Genomic DNA, 20,499 nt, shown 5'->3' with positions numbered 1-20,499 from the left:
CAGGCAAGCCGCCAGTGCCAGTCAACATAGGTAGTCCGTTTGCAACTCTTTTCGAATCACCATCAAGAAGACCAATTCCCCCCCAAGCTTCCATCCATATTGCCTGCCTAACCTAGAACCCTCTTTAAAGCCCCGACTGTTCAAACGAAACACGGCAAAAACGAAGCAGTGTCGATCTGCTCATTACAGTTCACCTCCGCAGTTCCCTATATCAACGCGACTTGCCTTCCCTCATTCATCTCGAACTGCTCGCCACTCGATTTCTCGGCGTATTCATCACAGTTCACCTCCGCTGTTCCCGGCATCAACTCAACTCCCTTCCATCCTCGATCTTGAACCGTCCGCCCCTCTAATATTCGACCCTTCGATTGACGGCACCACTCGTCATGACAAATGGCGTGCCCATGCAGCAGCCGCCCGACCCGACGCTCGACGCCGTGACGGGCGGCTTACCCCTCGACCGATTCCCAGAACCCTTTCCCGCCCCCGCCCCCGACCCGCCTGTCTATCACAAAGGCCGCCGACGCAAATCCTCATCCACAAGCAGCCGCCGGGCAGAACCTCCAGATTCCCAGCTGCCCGAGCCCGATACCTGTCGGGATATGTCGCGGGGGAGGGCTCCCGCCGAGGAGCCGCTCTTTTTCCCGTGCAAATGCAGCGGCAGCATCAAGCATGTCCACCCAGGACTGCCTGATGGAGTGGTTGTCGCACTCGCAAAAAGAAGCATTGCGAGCTGTGCAAGACTCCGTTCCGCTTCACGAAGCTCTACGACCCCAACATGCCCACGGCCCTCCCGCCCCATGTCTTGGTCAGGCCACCACCGCCAAATACGCGTTGCGCCCACCTGCGTCACATTGGACGAGGGCCAGTTATGGTTGCGAACGTCTGGGGGACTGATTTCTGGTTGCCGTTATTATCATGCGTACCGTGTGAGAACTGCAATTCTGAAATCAACGACCAAAGGGCTGGGCAGTAGGTCCGCCGTCTTGGTCACAACCGGAGACGGGTTCGGCGTCTGCGAGGCGTTTAACGGCACCGACGTCTGCCCATCGAGCGTCCTCTTGCGGCGCCAGCCTCATCGACAAGTCCACGGCAACGCGAGCGCCTTCTCTCGGTTGCCGGATCCAATACCTCAGTCCCTGCTCGGCGGAGTCGGCTTCCTCCAAAATCTCACGCGCCATACCTACTTCAACCGATTCGTGATTCACGTTCTCGAGGGCCTGATCATCACGGTTCTGGTCATCGTGTGCTTTATTCTAATAATATTAGTCCGGGATTACGTTGTGCAACAACAGCCTGAACGCAACCTGCGGGCCGCGTGGGCCGCCGTCGAAAACCCCCAGCCCCCCCCAGTAGTGCTAGTCCGTCCCCAGGTTCAACCCCAGGAGATTCTTCGCCATGCAGCCATCGAGGCCGATGATACAGCCATACAGGCCATCGAGGCCGTCGAAGCCATCGAGGCCGACGATACAGCCAACGAGGCCGACGATGAGGAGGAGCCGGCGCTTCGCCCTCCCCCACAAAGACAACTGGTCGTTCCCCTGGGCGTGCCTCCTCTACCGAGGGACCAGGGAGAGGCAGGGCCGGTTTTTAACATGGAGGCAGCGCACGAGTATCTCGACGTGTTCCGCGAGGCTCGCGGTGATCCACAAGAGATTATGAGAATCGCTCGGGAGCGAGGCCTAGACGACAGGATGGACTACTGGGTACAGATAACCGCGTCCATGATAGCTCGCGAGCGGGAGAACGAAGGCTTTGACGGACTTGAAGGGGAACCTATCTTTGCCCGCCCCGCCCCCAACCCATCGCCTCCGGCGAAGGGCGAATACTGACGGCCCTCCGGTCCCAAACGGACTCAACCCCTTAGCAGCCGATAACTCGGCCTATGAAAGAAATTTTCTCTCTCTCTCCACGCAGGAAGATGCCCCAGTTGTGGAACCGGAAAAGGGCAGTTTGGCCTACTCTCGAATCTCCGAACGACGCCACCAGGCCCCCGAGTCGTGCGGCGTCCCTTCAAGACCCTCCGCCCGTCAGAAGCTGAAACTGATATCGGGGGTCCAGGCGGAGCACCTCGCACCTCTCTGCGACCCCGACCCTGGCCCCGGTCCCGGCCCCGGTACGGCGAGCCCCCGCGGGTATCGTTGGTCGGGTTGCGGACTTCATGTGGGGGCGGGTCGACGCTCTCGAGGAGGCTGACCTCGCTCCCGTTAATTTCCGAGGCGACTTCGCCGAGGATGATCCGGACGACGGCCACGGAAATGCGCCAGCCAACCCGGCAGGACAAGCCGGAGAAGGTGCTGAGGCGGCGGCCGCGGCAGGGCTAGACGCCGAGGCACTAGAAGACGCGGAAGACCTCGAAGGCATCCTGGAGCTCGTTGGCATGCGCGGCCTTCTTATCGGCCTATTCCAGAACGCGATTTTCTGTGCGTGTCTCGTAACCTTCACTATCTTCCTCGCAATCTTCATCCCGTACAACATCGGCCGCGTCAGCATCTGGGCCCTTGCGAATCCCATGCAAATCGCGAGCATTCTCTTCAGCCTCTCCAAGCTCGTCCAGGACTGCGCATTGCTTGTTGGAGGGGTTGCATCCTCGGCTCTGTCAGAGGTTGTCCACCTGCTGAGCCGCGCATTGATGCTGCCGTCCGTCGCCGAACATTCCATGGGGGTTTCCAACACGTCGTGGGCCATGGCCGTGGGCGCAGCCAACCGAATCGGCGGCAACTTTGTGACCGAATGGCCTTTCTCTTCGACATCCGAGGTACGCAATTTCTCCGCCATTAGCCACGCCTCTCTCTTCACGCTCAAGGGCTACGTCGCTGCAGGCTTCTCCGGTCTCTGGGGCCTTCTCGACTTCGTCTTCGGCGGTGACTATGCCACCAAGGGCGCAGCAGCATCTGCCCTGGCCACCGAGACCTTCCCGGTCGTCTGGCAATATGTAAGGGCTTTGCCCGCCGCTGTTTTCACACCGAGCACATGGGTTCTCAACATAAATCTGCCCGTGACTGCGATCGCGACCAACGCAGAACTCGCGCACTGGGGCGGCGCCGACAGGTTCTGGGCCATCCTCATGGGCTACGTCGCCATGTTTCTGATGGCCGCCCTCTACATGCGGCGCGGTGTTCCCTTCTCCACCAGCCAGGCGGGACAACGGTGGGAGACCTACCTCATGGACTGGCTCAACCAAGCCAGCGGCGTTGTGAAGGTCATCTTGATCATCAGCATTGAGATGCTCGTCTTTCCGCTCTACTGCGGCATGCTCCTGAACATCGCCCTGCTTCCACTCTTTGAGCAAACAACGCTCAAGTCCCGGCTCCTTTTCACGCTCCACTACCCGGTCACGTCCATCTTTGTACACTGGTTCATCGGTACCGGGTACATGTTTCACTTCGCGCTGTTCGTGTCCATGTGTCGCAAGATCATGCGCAAGGGCGTCCTCTACTTCATCCGTGACCCGGACGACCCGGACTTCCACCCGGTCCGAGACGTCTTGGACCGCAACGTGACGACCCAGCTGCGTAAGATCTTATTCTCGGCCTTCGTCTACGGCGCCCTGGTCGTCGTGTGCCTCGGTGGTGTCGTCTGGGGGCTGTCCCTGTCCCTACCCGTGCTACCCATCCACACGTCGTCCAACGAGCCGGTGCTCGAGTTTCCCATCGACTTACTGTTCTACAATTTCCTGATGCCGTATGCCGTCAGGCTATTCCGGCCGAGCCACTGGCTGCATGCCATGTACAGGTGGTGGTTCCGCCGTTGTGCGCGGGCCCTCCGCATCACCTGGTTCCTCTTTGGTGAGCGGCGCATCGACGAGGAGGGCCAGCTCGCGCTAGCGCCCGACTCGCCCGACCGCAGTCTGCCTGCTTGGAGGCAGTGGTTCCTCGAGGTGGACGCTGACGGGCGCGTCGTGGTGAGGTCGTGGCACGGCATCTTGGACGGCGATACGGCCAAGCGTCCGGTTGTGAAGTCAGAACACATAGCCAAGTACAATGCTAAGAAGGAGACCCTCGTACGTTCCAACCAGCTCATCACCGACGGGCGGTTCGTCCGGACGCCAGCTTCCGACCAGGTCAAGATCCCCAAAGGCGCCGGTGTCTTCCTCGCCGTCAACGAGAACAACACGAGACAGGACGGCGTGTGGGACAGGCCCCAGAACGACATCTACTCGAGCGACCAGTACCAGCTCGTCTACTTGCCTCCAAACTTTGGCATCCGCATCTTCCTCTTCATCCTGTTTATCTGGGCCTTTGCCGCCGCTACCGGCGTCGCCATCACCATCGTGCCGCTAGTGTTCGGGCGGTGGATGTTCAGAACTATGATTCCGTCACACGTCCGCGCCAACGACATATACGCCTTCAGCATCGGAATCTACGTCCTCGGTTCCGCCGTGTATGCGCTATCCCATGTACCAACCGCCTACCGAACAGCCAGGGCCCATATCGCGGCCACTATGGTCGCTGGCCGCGGTCACCACACCTTCTGGCAAACACGGGATGCCATCCTCCACGCCGTCCGGATCCTATACACCTACTTCTTCATCCTGTTGGTGGCCCCGTTGATCGTGGCGTCGCTGATGGAGCTGTATGCTTTAATGCCCCTCAACGAGCTCATGTACGGTGTTGTTCTCAAACCGGAATTTCGCAAAAGCCCTCGCCGCCGGCACCGCCAAGGCCGCAACCCAGGCGCACACAGTGCGGGTCGTTCAGACTTGGACCGTGGGCCTGCTCTATCTCAAACTAGCGACTCGCATTGTCAACACTTGGTTCCGGGGTTCGCGAGTGTCCAATGCGGCGAGAGCGGTCCTCCGCCGCGGGTGGCTAGACCCCGATGCCTCAATTCTCACCCGCGCGTTTGTTGTTCCTACCCTGGCGATATGGCTGATCGCTGTGACAACACCCCTGCTAGTCGCCAGACTCGCCATCGCAAAGGGGTTTGCGGACTTCGTCATGAAGGGTCCCGGCATGGTGCCGGCCCACGGCCCGCCCGATCAAGCGCTGTACAACGCGTGCGCAGTGCTGATCTACCGCATGAGCTTCTTCGTGGTAGCGCTCGCCATCGGCAGCTGCTTCGCTCTGTGGAGCGCCGTGAGCATGTGCCACCGCTGGCAAGTGCGGATCCGCGACGAGGCTTATCTGATCGGCGAACGGCTCCACAACTTTGGTGCAGCGAATGCGCCTCGGCCGCGAAACGCGTCAGGAGGCAGTGGGGTGACAGCATGATCTGATACCCGGGGTGATATTTTCTTTCCTAGATTTCCATTTTTAGCTCGGCGTTTTGTTTCGAGTTTGCGTGTCAACGCTATGGAGAAGAATCTCCCATCAAGGCCGGCGTTCGGTGTCAAGGGGGTCATGGGAGGTGCACATTGCGAGGTTGGGGGCTACATCAAGATACCTAGATACCTAATGATATTTGAATAAGTAATTTTACGGCATCCCAAGCTCGAGGACTACATTGCGCTGCGTCAGTTTACTACTGCCACTTGGACAGATGGGCGGGTGTCCCCGAACAGAATCGACTCCGAAATCTTGCGTCCGCTGTGACCCTCGCGCCCCAGCCCTACCAGGCCGCCAGGGTATCCTTTCCGGACCTTCTAACGACGCTGCGACATGTCTTATCAACCTGGGTATGACCCCAGAAGGCTGTGTTTTCCCGGTGGGGTGGTAAACGTGCTCCTACATCGCTGTGGCCATCATCAAGCTCGACGCAACCCCTCACAGTTCTCGGTGGGTGGAACTGGCTGCTATCGAGGCAAACCTGACTCAAATTTCCAGAGCGAACGGCGCTGTGGCAATTCCAAAATAGTTTGGCCGCATCCAGGGGCGGCGGGCATCCCTCCCTTGTCGCTCGCCACACTCCCTTTCACTGAAACGGGGTGGAGAGCATCCCAACTGGTAACATCAAGACAGCCATCTAGACCCGTTTCGGGCGAGGGGATCCGAAACTTTCTAACCCGATCTTGAGCTCGGCCTTCGTTGTACTTTAGGTCTGGCTGAGCCGCTTTCTTTCTTTCGCGTCCTTCTGTTCCTCACTCGTTCCATTCGCTCAGCTGCCGGTCAGTCATCTCAACCGTCGATAGTATGCCAACACCGCTACCGGGCCGCCCCGTCTACTCCCGCTCTAATTCCGACCCTTTCGCCGACCAACAAAATTGTCTGCGTCCAGGGCTACCCAGCTCGCTTCCCGACTATCCACCGCACCCCCAAGGGGGGGAACGCGGATTTCTCTCCAGACAGCCGTCCTTCGGGGAAACACCGAGCTCTTCGGGCCGGTCGTCGACCGAGTACAATGGCAGCCACCTCGGTGATATCGAAAAGAGCCTCCCCATCCAAACCATCCCTTCGCTTAGGCTGGAGGTCCTGCAATCCATCACACGGTCTCACCATGGTGACCATGATAAGAGCACCGAACCGCGCTGTGTCGAGGTGAACTCGAAGGCCGATGAGCCTGCCGACGAAGCGACTCGGCCCAAGCTGGGCATCCGGCAGCGCCTCGCCCACTTCACCTGGGCGTGGTACACGCTGACCATGTCGACGGGCGGCCTCGCGCTTCTCATCCGCTCGCAACCGCACCAATTCCCAGGGCTCCATCAGATCGGCCTCGCTGTATTCATCATCAACATCGCTCTGTTCGTGCTGGTCACTTCGGCGCTGGTCGCCCGTTTCTGCCTGTTTCCGGGGACGTTCCTGCGGTCCGTCACACACCCACGCGAGGGCTTCTTCTTCCCGACATTTTTCCTGTCCATAGCCACCCTCATCACCTGCACCCAGCGGTACTGCGTGCCCGACGACCCCGAGGTCGCGCGCGCCACGTCCAAGAGCCTGATGTGGGCCATCCAGATTGCCTTTTGGGTCTACGTGGCCGTGACGACCAGCGTAGCCGTCGGGCAGTATTCGTACGTGTTTTCGGCGCACAGCTTCGGGCTGCAGACCATGATGCCGACTTGGATCCTACCCATCTTCCCCATCATGCTGTCGGGCACCATCGCGTCCGTCATCTCCGAGACCCAACCGGAGGCGTCGGGGGTGTCCATCGCCGTGGCCGGCCTGACGTGTCAGGGGCTGGGTATCGCGGTCGCGTTCATGATGTATTCGCACATGGTCGGGCGGTTGATGCAGTCGGGCCTGCCGAACCGGGAGCACCGGACGGGGTTGTTCATGTGCGTGGGGCCGCCGGCCTTCACCGCGCTGGCCTTTCTCGGCATGGGGAGGTCGCTGCCCGAGACCTTCGACCATGACATGGACGGGCTGACCGACGCCGCCACCATCGAGACCATGGGCCTAATTGGGGCTGGGTTCCTATGGGCGCTAAGCTTCTGGTGGTTTGGCATCGCCCTTCTGGCCGTCATCCAGAGCCCGCCTCGCTACTTTCACCTCGGCTGGTGGGCGGCCGTCTTCCCAAACACAGGCTTCACGCTCGCCACCATCTCAATAGGCACGGCCTTCCGCAACGAACCGATCCTGTGGTTTGCAACGGCTATGTCGATCGTGCTGTTGCTGACGTACCTGTTTGTGCTGTGCCACCACATACGCGCTGTCGTTGTGCAAGACATCATGTATCCGGGCCGGGACGAGGACGTGGAGGATCATTAGTATTGAATTGATAGAGAGACTCGGGCAGGCCCCGAAGGAGCGTATTTTCTTAGTGCGATGAGGAAATCTGGGGCACTGGGATTCATTCATGATCAAATATCAAGGCTCATACAGCTAGCTTAAAACCCCGTGGGCGGGCTCCCTGTCAACAATCCAATAAATCACACTTGAAAAAAACTCAAAAACGACATCTCAGCAACGACGGACGCTTATTCCACGCCCTTAACGCTTTGTGGGTTGTGGAAGAGGTCTGTCGGGTCCCAGATCTTCTTAACCTCACGAAGCCTTGGTAGGTTTGACTCCCAGTACTGCTGCTGCGCACTCAACAACTTAGGGTCGACGTAGCCGGGGTACGTCCCGTAAGCCTTTGGCGAACACTTGCCCACGACCTCGTTATGGAAATTGGTGATAAAGTCCTTGGACTTCTGAGACAGCGGAAGGCCGACGGCATACGACTGATAGTAGAGAATCTTGTCACGGTGCACAAAGGATGTGGCGTTGGTTGGCACGTCGCCCACAGCGCCGCCGGTAGCATCGAAAATAATAGCCCAGGCGACTGTCCCTTTGTCCTGGTCATTCACCCACTGGAAAAGGTCCTGAATCTTGTCGGCCGTGGGCAGGTCCTCCCTCTTGAAGCCGATGCTCTTGGAGTAAAAGGGGACCGGAAGGTCGGATAGGTACAGGTTCTCCTTCTGGGCGCTATTCGCGAGCGCCCCCAGCCAACTCTTTACCACAAGGGTACTCTCGGAAGGTTGCGGAAACATATCCAGGATGCCAGTGGCTTTGAGCTCTTCTTTGGTGCCGTAAAAGTCCCCTGTGATGATGGCGCCGAACGGGAGCATGATGAAGATGGTGCCGAGCCTACGGTCGAGTTCCGGGTCGGCGATCATATCTTGCCATTTCGAGTAGAAGGGGGCGATCTCGGCCGGGTTTCCGAACTTGACATTGTACTCGTATTGGACGATGTCGCCTGGTTCTGGGTGTGTCTTGAAGACGAACTCGGTGATGACGCCAAATCCTGATGCGGCGCCCCTGAGTGCCTGCTCCCGTCAGCTCAGAGTCATGACAGACAGATACCAGGGTGCCGGGTACGTACCCAAAAGAGGTCGGAGTTTTGAGAGCTGTTTGCCCGCCGGATCTCACCGTCCGCCGTCACCACTTCGACCTCGACAACATGGTCTAACGTGGACCCCCACATGCGAGACGTAGGGCCGAGTCCTCCCTGTTGGTAGTTAGCAAGAAAGCTCTCCACAACGACACCCTAGAAAACCCTACGATAGTAGCATGCCCGCCGACGCCGACGCCAGGGCAGACAGCGTGAGTGATGGCCCGCCCTCCCGCGTTGTGTAGGTTCTCCGACATTTGCCCCAGTCTGGTGCCTGCGCCGACGGTGGCCTGCCAGGTGCTGTTATCCATGCTGAACTGCTGGAAATTGACCAAGTCGATGACGAGGGCTCCATCCGCACCGCCAATTCCATAGTTACTACCGTTGTTAGGACCAATTTCTTTCGGAAACACGGATCGGGTACATGTATACTAACCCATACGAATGTCCACCAGACCTAGCCTGCACTTTGACGTTATGTGCGGCAGCGCACTTGATGATCCCAGATACCTCGGAGGCAGTCTGCGGGCGAACAACTCCCGCGGGATTGACCGAGATGTCAAGGTTATACGGGCGCACCCAGAACGACTGGTAGGTAACCGGGCTGCTGGGGAAACCGGCAAAGTCAGTCCTGCCGTTTCCAACACCCTCGATGCATTGCTGCAGTGCGCTGTGAGCGGTACCCATGCTGGATAATGTCGATGATCAGGAGAGCCAGTGGGATGTCGGGGGATGAAGGGGACAACCCAAGAACATCCCCGGACCTACTAGGTGCTCTTCCAGTCCCTGGCGGCCTTTCCACAAAATCCCGCAGAGCATCACACGAGTACAACCTACGAGAAGGGGGCTGTTACACCTCTATTCGTCTCTATCATTCAGCCAATTGGCCACGATCCTCTTCGGCGAGAAGGCCACAGGGGGTACAAAGCGAACACGGTCCTTGAAAAGGAAGCGGATATGGGACGCAACTGGGTACTTCATCGTGATACCGAAAACTGTCACACTAGCACCGTACCGAAGCCCATCCGTGTGATAGTACGGAGGATCGCGTGGACGGTGGTCGGCGATGGAAGGTTGTGCCGTCAATTTCAAAATAGGCAGTCTTACAGTCTGTATACAGTAAAGAATAAATCCAAAGATATCAAGAAAATTATTAGTATTACTCTACGTAACTAGTCCCTTTGATTAATTAACCCACTGAAATACCAGGCCAGTGGTAGGGGGTGCCGGCACTCATGAGTGCAGTACTAATTCCGGACCATGCTTATAGATCCAAAAGTTCCCAATCTTCATCCAGCCATTCCTCATCTGACACATCTTCAACATATATCTTATGCCCCAGTTCCGGCTCGAACTGGCTGACGTCCATATCACCCATCTCTCGCTCTGCTTCTACGTAGCGTCTCGACGCGATGTGCATCTCTCTCATGCGGTCAATCTTGTCCTGGCTCCGCGGCACAGCTTCAAAGGGGAACCACTTCGGCTTGGCAATGAGGAGCGGCGTGTAGTCGTTCCAGTGGACGGGGCGCTCGGCGCCTGTGGCTGGGTCGCGTGCCTTGCGGATGTTGAATGCCCAGGCCATGCCGCCCATGGTCAGGAACAGGTCCTGCTCCACGATCGGGATGCCTTGGCACGTCCGCCGCCCAAAGCCGAACTGAGAGTATCCGTTCAGGTTGAGGCTCCGGTCTGCCGAGTCGCGGTATACCGGTGAGTCTGGGTTGAGCCACCGTCCCGGGTGGAAGGACTCTGGATCTGGGTAGAATCTTTCGTCGCGGGTCATGGCCCTGGGTCGGTTAGCACAGTGGCGTAAAACAGGCTAACACGGAAGGGAGGCATAGTCACCATTCGAGTGGGTGGATTGTAGCTCCGCCAGGGATAAAATACCCGTCGTAGACATCGTCGGCTTCACTAGCATGGGGGATGCCTGTGGTCATGTGTGAGCCACCAAACGCGATGCGAAGGGTGTCATGGGTTGGTGAGTTACTCACCCATGGGCACGGCCGGGCGCCAGCGAATCACCTCCTTGATTGTAGCGCGCAATTTCGGGAGATTGTGTCTATCTTCCCATTCGGGGCATCTACCTCCTAGAACGGTGTCGATCTCCTCCTGCAGTCTGCGTTCCCACTCTGGATGGTGGACCATGGCCAGTATGTAACTCTGGATCGGGCTACCGATGGTCAGGGCTCCGGCGATAGCCATGAGGCTGATGACGTGACTGGCCTCGGGCGCTTCGCTCCCGTTGGACCGAGAGCTGTCGCCTTGGCTGTCTTGGTAGTAGGAAGCAGTGAAGCTGGGCTTCGCTGTGCCGCGGGTCATGTTTTCGCGCACAAAAGTAATACAGGCCGCGCACAATCTATCCTCCATATCGTGCCGTGCCTTCTCCTTCTTCTGCCAGGGGCTGAGGGAAGCGGGCAAAAAGCGGAGGAAACTCATCAGATTGGGTAGTGACCCGGTCGGGCTGATGGTCTCAAGAAGGCCATAGGTCACGTGCCGCAGGACCTGGGCAGGCTGGGCAGTGCCCCAGCAGAGCCGCGAGACGGTGCGGGCGGTGAACTGCTCAATCCATTCGATGTACTTGGACGGTTCGCGGTACATCTGGTACAGGAACCGGTCACGCTCGATAGTCGGGTACGCGTGGAGGTCCTTACGGCTGCTTGAGGCCATCAAGACATTGCAGAGCTTTCTCTGGCGCTTCCACATGTCTTCCCAGTACGTGAGTCACGTGACCATCAGGCTCAAGCTCCCAGTGCATCACTCACCTGACCGTCCCAAAAGCGCGAGATAATCACCGCTGGTGCGGTTATCAGGGAGACTGGGAATAAGAGGCCGATCCGAGTAGATCGCGGCTCTCTTGGAAAGAAGTTGATGAGCGATGTGCTCTTCAGTGATCCATACGTGACGCGTTCCAAACAACTCAAACTCATAGATCGGGCCATGCTTCTTGCCCCAGTCAGACAGTTGGACCCAGGACACATCATCAGGAATAGAGAGAAAAGGTCCGACGAAAGGAGGAGCTAGGCAAGTCAGTAGCACGCTGATGGTAAACTCAGAGAAAGGGTGGCTCACCAATCGGGCCTGGGAGTTGTCTCGCCTGTTGACGTGTCTTGCGCCGTTTGACGTATCTCGCTACCGCGACGGCCGTGCCGACTACGGTAAGGAGTACTGCCGCGATCATTTTGAAGCGATAGATGTTTAGTATTTCAAACACTCAATTGAACCACCACAGTTTTGGCGAAGGAAAGGTGCAGAATGGGGAGTGTGCAGAGAGAGGTAAACGTTGTAAGAGTGTGAAGAGAGCAGAGAATTGGGAGAAACGGGAGGGCGAGAAAAAGAGAAGAGAAGAGCGTTGCCTAGAGTTGCCTGAAGCATGTGACCCGTGCAGCCGACAGAGGGGCTCGAGAGCCAGGTGAGTGGCGATATGGCCGCAGTGAAGGTTCTCGAATCTCCACACATCGTTGAGAACGACAGGGAGCTGTAGTTACCTCGGCTACTACCACAACGGCACCATCGAGGGGTCCTATCATGTCAAAGTGATGCACCAGATAACGGTTGGGGATGCTGAAGCACTTGGTCCTTTTATTCATTGAACGGAGGCTATGGCTGGCCTGGTCTATTGGAGGGGGTATAAACCGACGCCCGAGCGCACCTTGGCCTGCCCGGCTGCAACCACATTCGTTCACATGCTGCAGCAGTTGTCAGCACCACGCAATCCAAGATAGAGGGATCAACTCACCGCTCAACAGGGCTCAACCCCAGCAACCTCATGCCATTACCGAGCACGGTGTGCGCGGCGTCGTACAGGGCCATGCGGGCCTTCATCAGCTCCCGCTCGCTGCCGACGACCTGGAGGTGGTCGTAGCTGCTGCTCAGGGCATGCGTCATCTTGAACAGGTAGGTCAGCACCGTCGTCGGCTCCAGAGTCCGCAGCGTGTTCTGGACCGTGTCGGGCCACAGGGCGAGTAGGCGGACGATGTTGACGGCGTGGGTCTCGGTGAGAAGAGAAAGGTCGGCGCTGGCGATCTCCGCGTCGCTGAGCTCGGCACGGCGGCGGATGGAGGACACGCGGGCGTGGGCGTACTGCAGATACGGGCCGGTGTCACCCTCGAACGAGGTCATGGCATCCATGTTGAAAGTATAGTTGTTGATCCTGCTGGGGTTAGTCGGACGCTAATCAACAGCCAGACAGAGGGCATACCTCTTGCCCGTCATGTCCTGCACCATGACACTGCTGATGCCGAGCGTGTCGGCCGTCGCGTCGGGGTTCTCGACCTGGCTGTACTTGGTCTCGTTCTTCTTCATCGTCTCGTGCATCTTGTCGGCCACGTCGCGCAGGATGTCGTCGAGGAACTTGACGGTGCCCTTGCGGGTGCTCATGCCGAGGACCAGGCCGAAGTTGATGTGCTGGCACTTGGAGGCAATCTCGTTGTGCCCCAGCAATTCGATAATCTTGAACAGCTGCTTCAGATGCAGGTCCTGGGCGGACGCGACGACGTAGATCATGTGGTCGAACTTGTACTTCTCGTGGCGGCCGAGCAGCTCGCTGATGTCGCGGGTCAGGTACAGCGCGGTGCCGTCTCGCTTCTTGACGATGGGTTTCTCGAGACGCTTGCCCTCCTTGCCCGGCACGAGTGCCTGGAAGTCGACGATCATGGCACCCTTGTCCTCCTTGGAGATGCCCTTGTTCTGCATCTCCTGGCCGATCTTCTCCATCATGTCCTCCGACACCTGGCTCTCGCCGCTGTACTCGTCGAACTTGATGTTGAGGCGGGCGTAGGTATCCTGGTAGCGGGTGATGCTGAGGTCCCGGAAACGCTTCCACTGGGCCAACGCCACGGGGTCCCTGTCGGTCATCTTCTTGAAATAGCGGCGGGCCTGCTCGTCGAGGCTGTTGGCCTCCAGCTCGGTCACGTCCTCGCCGTCTTGTTTCCTCTTCTCAATCTGCTCCTTCTCGGCCGTCATCTCGCTGTTGATGCGCACGTACAGCTGGAAGAGGTGGTTGATCGGGTCCTTTGTGAGCGCCTCCTCGTCGCCGTACTTCTCAAAGGCGAGGGCCAGGAGACCGTACTGTTTGCCCCAATCGCCGAGGTAGTTTATCCTGATCACGTCCCATCCTGCGCCCTGGTAGAGGTTCGCCAGAAAACCGCCGATGATTGTGCTACGCAAGTGACCGGCGTGGAACGGCTTTGCAATATTCGGAGAACTGAACTCGACGATCATGCGCTTGTGGCCTTTGCTGGGGTCCTTGGGGTCCTTCAGGCCGTTGAACTTGTTGCAGCCAAACTGGGCGCCGTGCTTTTGGATCAGGGGGATGACGGTTTCGACGACGGGTGCGGGCTTGAGGAAGAAGGCCATAAAGTAGTTGACCACGGTCGGCTTCTCGAAGAGGGGGTCATTGTCGGGGAACTGCAAGCAGCACGGTCAGTCTCGTGCAGCGTAGCTAGCATCGCACATGGGGTGCGGTGACGTGCGAGCTCGTCCACGCACCTTCTCGCTCCACTGCTTCGCCAGCTCGTCGGGCTTCTGTCCCTTGACACGGAGTGCGGGGGCGGCCAGTATGAGGTCGCCCTTGTCGAGACTCGCGGTCCAGGACAGCGCAGAGAAGATGATTTTGGGCTCGACCCCGGATATGCCGGAGAGGATATTGGCGATGTGTGCGCGGTAGAAGTCAAAGGGGTTGAGTTCGGGGGTGGCAGTTGGGGTAGGCGTCGGCGATGGCCTCAAGGCTCCATGCCCTTCGACCTTTTGGGCGAGCTGCTCCATCGGGGAGAAGGATATCTGGGTCGCAAATTGACGGGTCCTGAAAACTTTAAGGTGTTGTTTGTTTGGGAGACGGCCCGGCCGTGTGGGATGACAAAATCGAAAGCTGGAGTGGAGGGGCACGCGGGGTGGGGAAGGAATCGAGGACGTCGAGCCCGAGGGAATGGTCTACAAGCAGTTGATAAAAAAAAGGAACTTCGAAGAGAAGAGAAGAAGCGAGGGTAAGCTGCCGGGCAGAGCGTCATGGGGAGGCTTGCCTTGACCAATTCCGTCCTTCACTGAGTCACTATTCGTTTTAGACGGCTCAATGACACTGAACCCGTTAGGGACTGCGGCACACAGCGGCACTCATCAAAGGACTGCATTGTTGACTCAGAAAACACCCGACCAAAAATTCGAGGGGGCGGGGCAAGGGAGCTCAGGTCCGACCAATGACAAGGGGAGGAAACGCGGGACTCCTTGGTGGGCTGAGGTGGGGTCCCCACGAGCCATCGGCGCGCAGGGATTCACGGTCATTTCAGCTGGATAGCAACCAATCTCCAGGCATTTAAACTTCAAACTGAATGGTATTTAATTGCTCAGTACTAAAAGCTGTACTCTTCGGCAAACAAGTGTATCCCCTGCGCCTCCGTTCCTTTGTGCACTGCTCTCTCGTCCGACAGAAACGCCACGCTATTCCTCACCCTCGCGACCAAAGATGGACCGCCGCACACGACCACACTCGTCTCCCCACCCGTCTCCTCGACTGGACCTCGGATGAACGCGTCCACATCTGGCCTGGTCGATGAGTGGAACACGTGCGAATCGGTACTCGCGTGGCTCGCCCTCTTCCGGACCGCGGGGGCAGGTTGCTCGATATCGGCCGGCGAGGCGCTGAACTTCTCGCCCACGTGCTTTCCCACGTTGTTACCGGAGGAGGACGCGGACGCGGCATCGACAGTCTGGACATCGGTTCCCGAATGTTTGGCGAACATCGAGGGCCCTTGAGTGACGGCGATATGCACGCTGAGCTCGATGCCGACCTCGTTTGCGCGTTCAAGCAGCTCGTGGAGGCGAGACACATAAAAGTCGATTTCCTCCCCCTGCCTCGCCGCGAGCAAAAAATCGACCCTCTTGGCGCATTTCGTAGCTTTTGACTGCAGCAAACTCTCCAAGATCGGCAGCGTAAAGGAGGCGCCGGTCGACGCCGAGATCAAGATGATGGTTTCGTAGATGTCCCATCGGGGCGGCGCGCCATACGGCCCCGACACGAAGACTGTCGAGTGCTCTTTCCGCCCTACTTTTGTCGCAAAATCATGAAGGCGGCGCGAGAATCCGCCGTGCTTGCGCACGACGAGCTGGATGCTGTTACAGATGCACGTGTCCGGCAACTGGTGGGCGCAGGCAATCGTGTACGGGTGCGCCTCGCCCAAGCCGACGCGAGGGATCCAGAGATAGAGGTGCTGGCCGGCCCGCCACTTGAAATGGACGTCCTTGATGGTGACCACGGTGATGGAATCGCCCACGGGCTTCATCTGAGCCTGGTGCCCGATGCGCTGCCCCCCGCGGCATTTCGATTTGTCGGGGAACACCTTGACATTTTGCCAGAGGAGCAAGGCAATGCGGCAGACACGGTCAAAGGAGAGGGCGACGACGGCGAACCACACATTATACTGCGCGCTCGGCGGGACGTGGACAGAGATCAGCCAGAGGAAGAATATGGCGCTGAGGAGATGCTGCAGCACGAAAATCTCATAGGCCATCCTCCGGAAAGGCGCAAGGCCCGAGATCTGCGTCCATAGCAGGACGCCCCAGGCCCCGAGCCCGTACTTGATGGAGGGCATCATCTTGATCTGATACTCGACAGCGTCGGCACGCACCCAGTCGGTGTAAAAATGCCAGCCGTGGACCGAGGCCGTCACGAACATGGTGCGCCCCACCCATCGGTGCAGCCAATTGAGCCGCTCGTGGCTTGTCCCGACCAGGAAGCCAACAATGCTGCATTTGGACGCAAGCAGGTAGAGGAGCGGCACCTGCGTGACGGTGACCCAGGCGTTGCGGTAGCCGATGCGTTCCCAGAAGAAGGCGTCTTTGACGATGACTTCGGTGGACATCATGTAGATGATGAGGATCCAGTACACCAGCAGGGCGATGACCCGACCCAGCGGCGGCGGCGTCAGCCATGAGAACCCACGGATGGGGATGTGGAGCTGCGGGGCGCTCGTCTCGCGGACGACGGCAGTCAAGGTAGCCCATAGCTCCAGAAAGCGGTTGCTCGGTTTGGTGGGGGACTCGATCGAGTTTGACGCCTTCCTCCGTAATCTGTTCTTGGTCAGCCAAAGACTCGACGGCAGTTCACGAGGTGGCACCGACCGTCTTTGCGACTTGTAGAAGTTGACACCTCGAATCAGCATGAACGCCCCCACAAACCCGGCGACGGTATACCAATATCGGCGGGCCAGGTCAGTGTTCAGCGGGGAGAACATGCTCGTCCCATGGTTCATATGGTCCATATTGCCGATCTAGGGCTGCTGCCACAGCTTCCGTGGCCAACCCGAGTGAGAGTGCCACGCGTGGCTAGGATGTCGAATGACGATAGCGCCGCCGAGGGGCCGGTGTCAACTCGGGGGCCGACACGATCGGCTCCACGTCATCCTCCGGCCGAGACGGGAAATATGGTGCTACGGCCACGGGCCGTGTTTTTGGTGGCACAACGCAACGACGATTCTCTGATGTTCAATCTCCGGTCGCACGAATCCAAAGGCGAGTCGAACTCGCCAGAATCCAACCCAGTGTGCCGTCGTTGCTTGTGTTGCGAGTAGACAGTCAGCAGTCGAGAAAGCCTAGCCGTGGCGGGTAAAGCATGGCGGCATGGGAGACATGAGTGATAGACACTGCAATGCAAGTCGACCGGGGCTAAATGGAGCCGCAGGGCGGGCACGGGTGGTGACCTTCAATCATCAGTCATCCCGTGGGGACAAAACGCATCCTGCTCGACATTAGCCCAGCTAATGCACCAAAGCTGCCACTCGGGTACTTGGGGCCCTTGACGGGGGAGGATGCATCCCAGCGACTTCCAACCCACTGCGGCTTCCCACGAGCCGGTTTCGAGCATGCTGGAGGCGAAGGCCAGTCTGTGACTGGCTAACGGAAACAAAAAGTTCGGTGCGGCGTCGACAATTTGCTCAAACCCGCTCTCGCACAGGAACGATACCGCATGCGGTTAGCCGTTCGCCCGCAGAATCAGTGGCGCCATGCGCGGGTTCTCAACGAACGCGGCTGCGATTCAATCTGGATGGTGGTTCCTGGAAGATCCGGCTCGAAACTGTCAGCTTGAGATAATTTCCCTCCCAAGTTTTCAACGACCTCAAGACGAACTTGGCTTTTCAAGCTCCACTGCAATGCCGTCGCATCACAACAACACGCGAGTCCTGGCCCCTTGGCAACAAAGCTTGGCTTTGCTTGACGCGGGATATTGCGGGGTGGATGGGGAGCTGTCAGGCCAAGAGACCAACCAAACACCGAGGGGAGCTGGGAACCTTGCAAACCTCACAAGAGTCGCGGGGTTACACACGGCATGGGGAGCCCGAGCAGGGACTCCAAAGATCCGCAAACCTGGGTTGTCAATCCCCGGGAAATACTTGTGCACTCGCATTCTGCAGGTCCGTGAGAATGGACTAGCAGTTATGCAAGCTAGTGGCATTGCACATGCAACAGAAGCCGGGCAAATCGGCACGAAATGGCTGGGAAAGGGCCCGGAAAGACCCTGGACTGGAAAGACCAACCCACAGTGGATCAGAAACAAGGCCATCAACCTGGAACCCGTGCCGAAAGTTGCTCGCCCACCCCCAAACTGAGTTGCCAGCGGTCGCCTAACCAGGTACCTTACCTACCCGAACCGGAATGCGTCAATGAAGGGACCTTGCAAGCTAAGGTCGGGACCTGGGCGGTCACTTATAAAACCATTAACCCCGGCATCACCATCACTGGGCCTCGCCCTTGTTGCCTCTCTGCTTCAGCATCCCATCTTTTCCCGTCTCATCTCGTTTCCCACAATCTCATCTGAAAGACCCGACGATTCCGTTCTCGTGACCCATCACACCCACAAACAGGCAAATCTCCCCCACCTACTTTCATCCGACCTACCAGACCGCCGCCATGGTGTCCCTACGCTCCTTGTTTGCCGCTGGCGCGCTCTGCCTCTCAGCCGCGAATGCCCACTTCGAGCTCCGACAACCGCCCTCGCTCGAGGGTGACAACATGAACGAGGATCTCGAACCCAACGCGCCCTGTGGTGGTGGCGTCGCCGACCTCAGCACGAACAAGGTTGTTGATTTCCACGTCGATGGTGATGCTGTGGCTTGGTTCCTAGGCCACCCTCAGGCCAAGTGGCTCATTCGCGGCACCCTCGACTCCAAAGCCGCCGGCAACTGGACCGAGATGTACCCCATCATCCAGCAAGACGGCCGCGGCGAATACTGCCAGCCTGCCGTCACGGCCCCGAAGGCGTGGGCGGGCAAGAAGGGCATCATCAGCGTTGCGTGCGGAGCCCCGGACGGTCTTCTCTTCCAGGTTAGTTCTCATTCGTCTCGCCCTTCACTAATTTTGTTAACCATTGCAGTGTGCCGCTGTCAACTTCGTCTCGGGCGCCAATACCTCCCCCAGCCCTTGCAACAACGGGTCTGTCAACGCCAACTTCAGCGAGGACCCGAACCTCACCGCCCTCCTGGACGCCTCAACCACAACCAGCCCGGGTCCTCCCGAGTCGACCTCGGGGAGCGCAGCGCCTTCCCTGATTCTGCCCGGCAGCGGCCTGTCGATTGGGGGCCTTGCCGTCACCGCAGTAATGCTTCTAGTCGGGGCAGCGGTCCTGTGAGCATCTTATGAACGGCTGTCTTTTTTAGCGTTGTTAGGTTGGAGCGGCTATGTCGAGTGAGACCAAGGTTCAGCGGGCGTCTTGAACATCTTCGACGGAAAGCAGAATCCGGATCGTGTAATATCAACAAAATACCAAGGTTTCAAGTTCAGTCGCGTGAACCTCCCGCCGATGTCGTGTTTAGGAATAACCCCACGTACATATGAACTGCTGTGGCCCCCACCACTCTGCACACACGCCATTGGGCCGTCACCGCATCCACAGGTGTCTGCCTAGCCAACTCGACTAGGTAGGTAGGGTGTCGTCGAGGATAAAAATCCCAGACCAGGGCACAACAGCTTTCATGTCATTCATCCTCCCAGGATCTGAACACATCCCTAGAATCACGTAACAACCCACAATGGGCTCAACCACTATCCTCCGCGGCTTCAAGATCTCTGCCGCCGTCCTCGATACCTTCCTCGCCGCCAACAATGTTTACGAGACATACGGCACGCCACCCTTCTACAAGGACCATCCGGATGATGACCGCATCTCAGTATTGCTACACGCCAAAATTGCAAAAGAAGACAAGGATGCAGATAAGAACAAGTTCCGCGTCATGATCCCCTCCTTACGAGGGTCTGCGCGCTCCGAAGTCGCCTACGTCACATACACTTGGGTCACCGTCCTCGCTCACCGCGAGCTGGCTATGGACGAGGATTTGCCAGCCAAGGTCCCCCTTGGATTTGAGGGACTCAGACAAGAAATCCTCTCCTTCCGCGATACCGTCCCCGACGGACACCAGATCCTTGATGAGGGGCACATGGGGCTTTACGTGGTCTACACGCACGACATCCGGGGCCTGTATATGCCCCAGGAGTTGCTCGACCGCGACAAGGTTTGTCCTGCCCTCCACTCATGCTCCTAGTCTGCCAGGCGGGAGTACTGCTGAATCGTTGACTAAATTCACGCTTTTCATCGTAGGTTCCCCAGCACTGCGACCGGTGTGATGCAGCTTTCTTTAACGAACCAAATTCGAACTCGGCGTTTTCAAAGAGACAGTTGCACCGCCGAGATGTTCATGGCTGCAGGGAAGACATCGATCCACTTCCGAACGCGTGAACCGTCTTCTACGATGAGAATGAAGACCGTGATAAGCCGTCTAGGTGCCTGAAAAGGAATATGGGGCTCCCGTGCATATAGCATGTATCCAGCTT

The 20,499-nt window shown here is 58.2% G+C and overlaps 7 protein-coding genes across 7 annotated transcripts; 3 read left to right on the top strand and 4 right to left on the bottom strand.

Annotated features, from left to right (window-relative positions):
* Nucleotides 1-386: 386 nt before the first annotated feature.
* On the top strand, nt 387-7,583 carry CHGG_03671 (uncharacterized protein; the record flags this gene model as incomplete). Its single annotated transcript, XM_001230186.1, has 5 exons — nt 387-1,720; nt 2,062-4,709; nt 4,900-5,201; nt 5,482-5,617; nt 6,157-7,583. 5 exons carry the CDS (start codon nt 387-389, stop codon nt 7,581-7,583), a joined length of 5,847 nt encoding a protein of 1,948 aa, XP_001230187.1.
* A 209-nt stretch (nt 7,584-7,792) lies between these two features.
* On the bottom strand, nt 7,793-9,375 carry CHGG_03670 (uncharacterized protein; the record flags this gene model as incomplete). The annotated part of the gene is made up of 4 exons (XM_001230185.1): nt 7,793-8,623; nt 8,680-8,805; nt 8,859-9,066; nt 9,125-9,375. 4 exons carry the CDS (start codon nt 9,373-9,375, stop codon nt 7,793-7,795), a joined length of 1,416 nt encoding a protein of 471 aa, XP_001230186.1.
* Nucleotides 9,376-9,952: 577 nt separating this feature from the next.
* On the bottom strand, nt 9,953-11,863 carry CHGG_03669 (uncharacterized protein; the record flags this gene model as incomplete). The annotated part of the gene is made up of 5 exons (XM_001230184.1): nt 9,953-10,472; nt 10,531-10,612; nt 10,677-11,390; nt 11,448-11,702; nt 11,755-11,863. The coding sequence occupies 5 exons, from the start codon at nt 11,861-11,863 to the stop codon at nt 9,953-9,955; spliced, it is 1,680 nt and encodes a 559-aa protein (XP_001230185.1).
* Nucleotides 11,864-12,417: 554 nt separating this feature from the next.
* Nucleotides 12,418-14,448, bottom strand: CHGG_03668 (arginyl-tRNA synthetase; the record flags this gene model as incomplete). Its single annotated transcript, XM_001230183.1, has 3 exons — nt 12,418-12,835; nt 12,884-14,091; nt 14,173-14,448. 3 exons carry the CDS (start codon nt 14,446-14,448, stop codon nt 12,418-12,420), a joined length of 1,902 nt encoding a protein of 633 aa, XP_001230184.1.
* A 581-nt stretch (nt 14,449-15,029) lies between these two features.
* Nucleotides 15,030-16,937, bottom strand: CHGG_03667 (uncharacterized protein; the record flags this gene model as incomplete). Its single annotated transcript, XM_001230182.1, has 1 exon — nt 15,030-16,937. One exon carries the CDS (start codon nt 16,935-16,937, stop codon nt 15,030-15,032), a length of 1,908 nt encoding a protein of 635 aa, XP_001230183.1.
* Nucleotides 16,938-18,582: 1,645 nt separating this feature from the next.
* CHGG_03666 (uncharacterized protein) lies at nt 18,583-19,300 on the top strand (the record flags this gene model as incomplete). The annotated part of the gene is made up of 2 exons (XM_001230181.1): nt 18,583-18,996; nt 19,046-19,300. The coding sequence occupies 2 exons, from the start codon at nt 18,583-18,585 to the stop codon at nt 19,298-19,300; spliced, it is 669 nt and encodes a 222-aa protein (XP_001230182.1).
* A 400-nt stretch (nt 19,301-19,700) lies between these two features.
* Nucleotides 19,701-20,404, top strand: CHGG_03665 (uncharacterized protein; the record flags this gene model as incomplete). Its single annotated transcript, XM_001230180.1, has 2 exons — nt 19,701-20,180; nt 20,267-20,404. 2 exons carry the CDS (start codon nt 19,701-19,703, stop codon nt 20,402-20,404), a joined length of 618 nt encoding a protein of 205 aa, XP_001230181.1.
* Between the last annotated feature and the right edge of the window lie 95 nt (nt 20,405-20,499).

This window comes from Chaetomium globosum, genomic scaffold, assembly GCF_000143365.1.
Source record: "Chaetomium globosum CBS 148.51 scaffold_2 genomic scaffold, whole genome shotgun sequence".
Lineage (NCBI taxonomy): Eukaryota > Fungi > Ascomycota > Sordariomycetes > Sordariales > Chaetomiaceae > Chaetomium > Chaetomium globosum.
The sequence above is the reverse complement of the archived record's forward strand: the minus strand, read 5'-3'. Positions and strand labels throughout refer to the sequence as shown.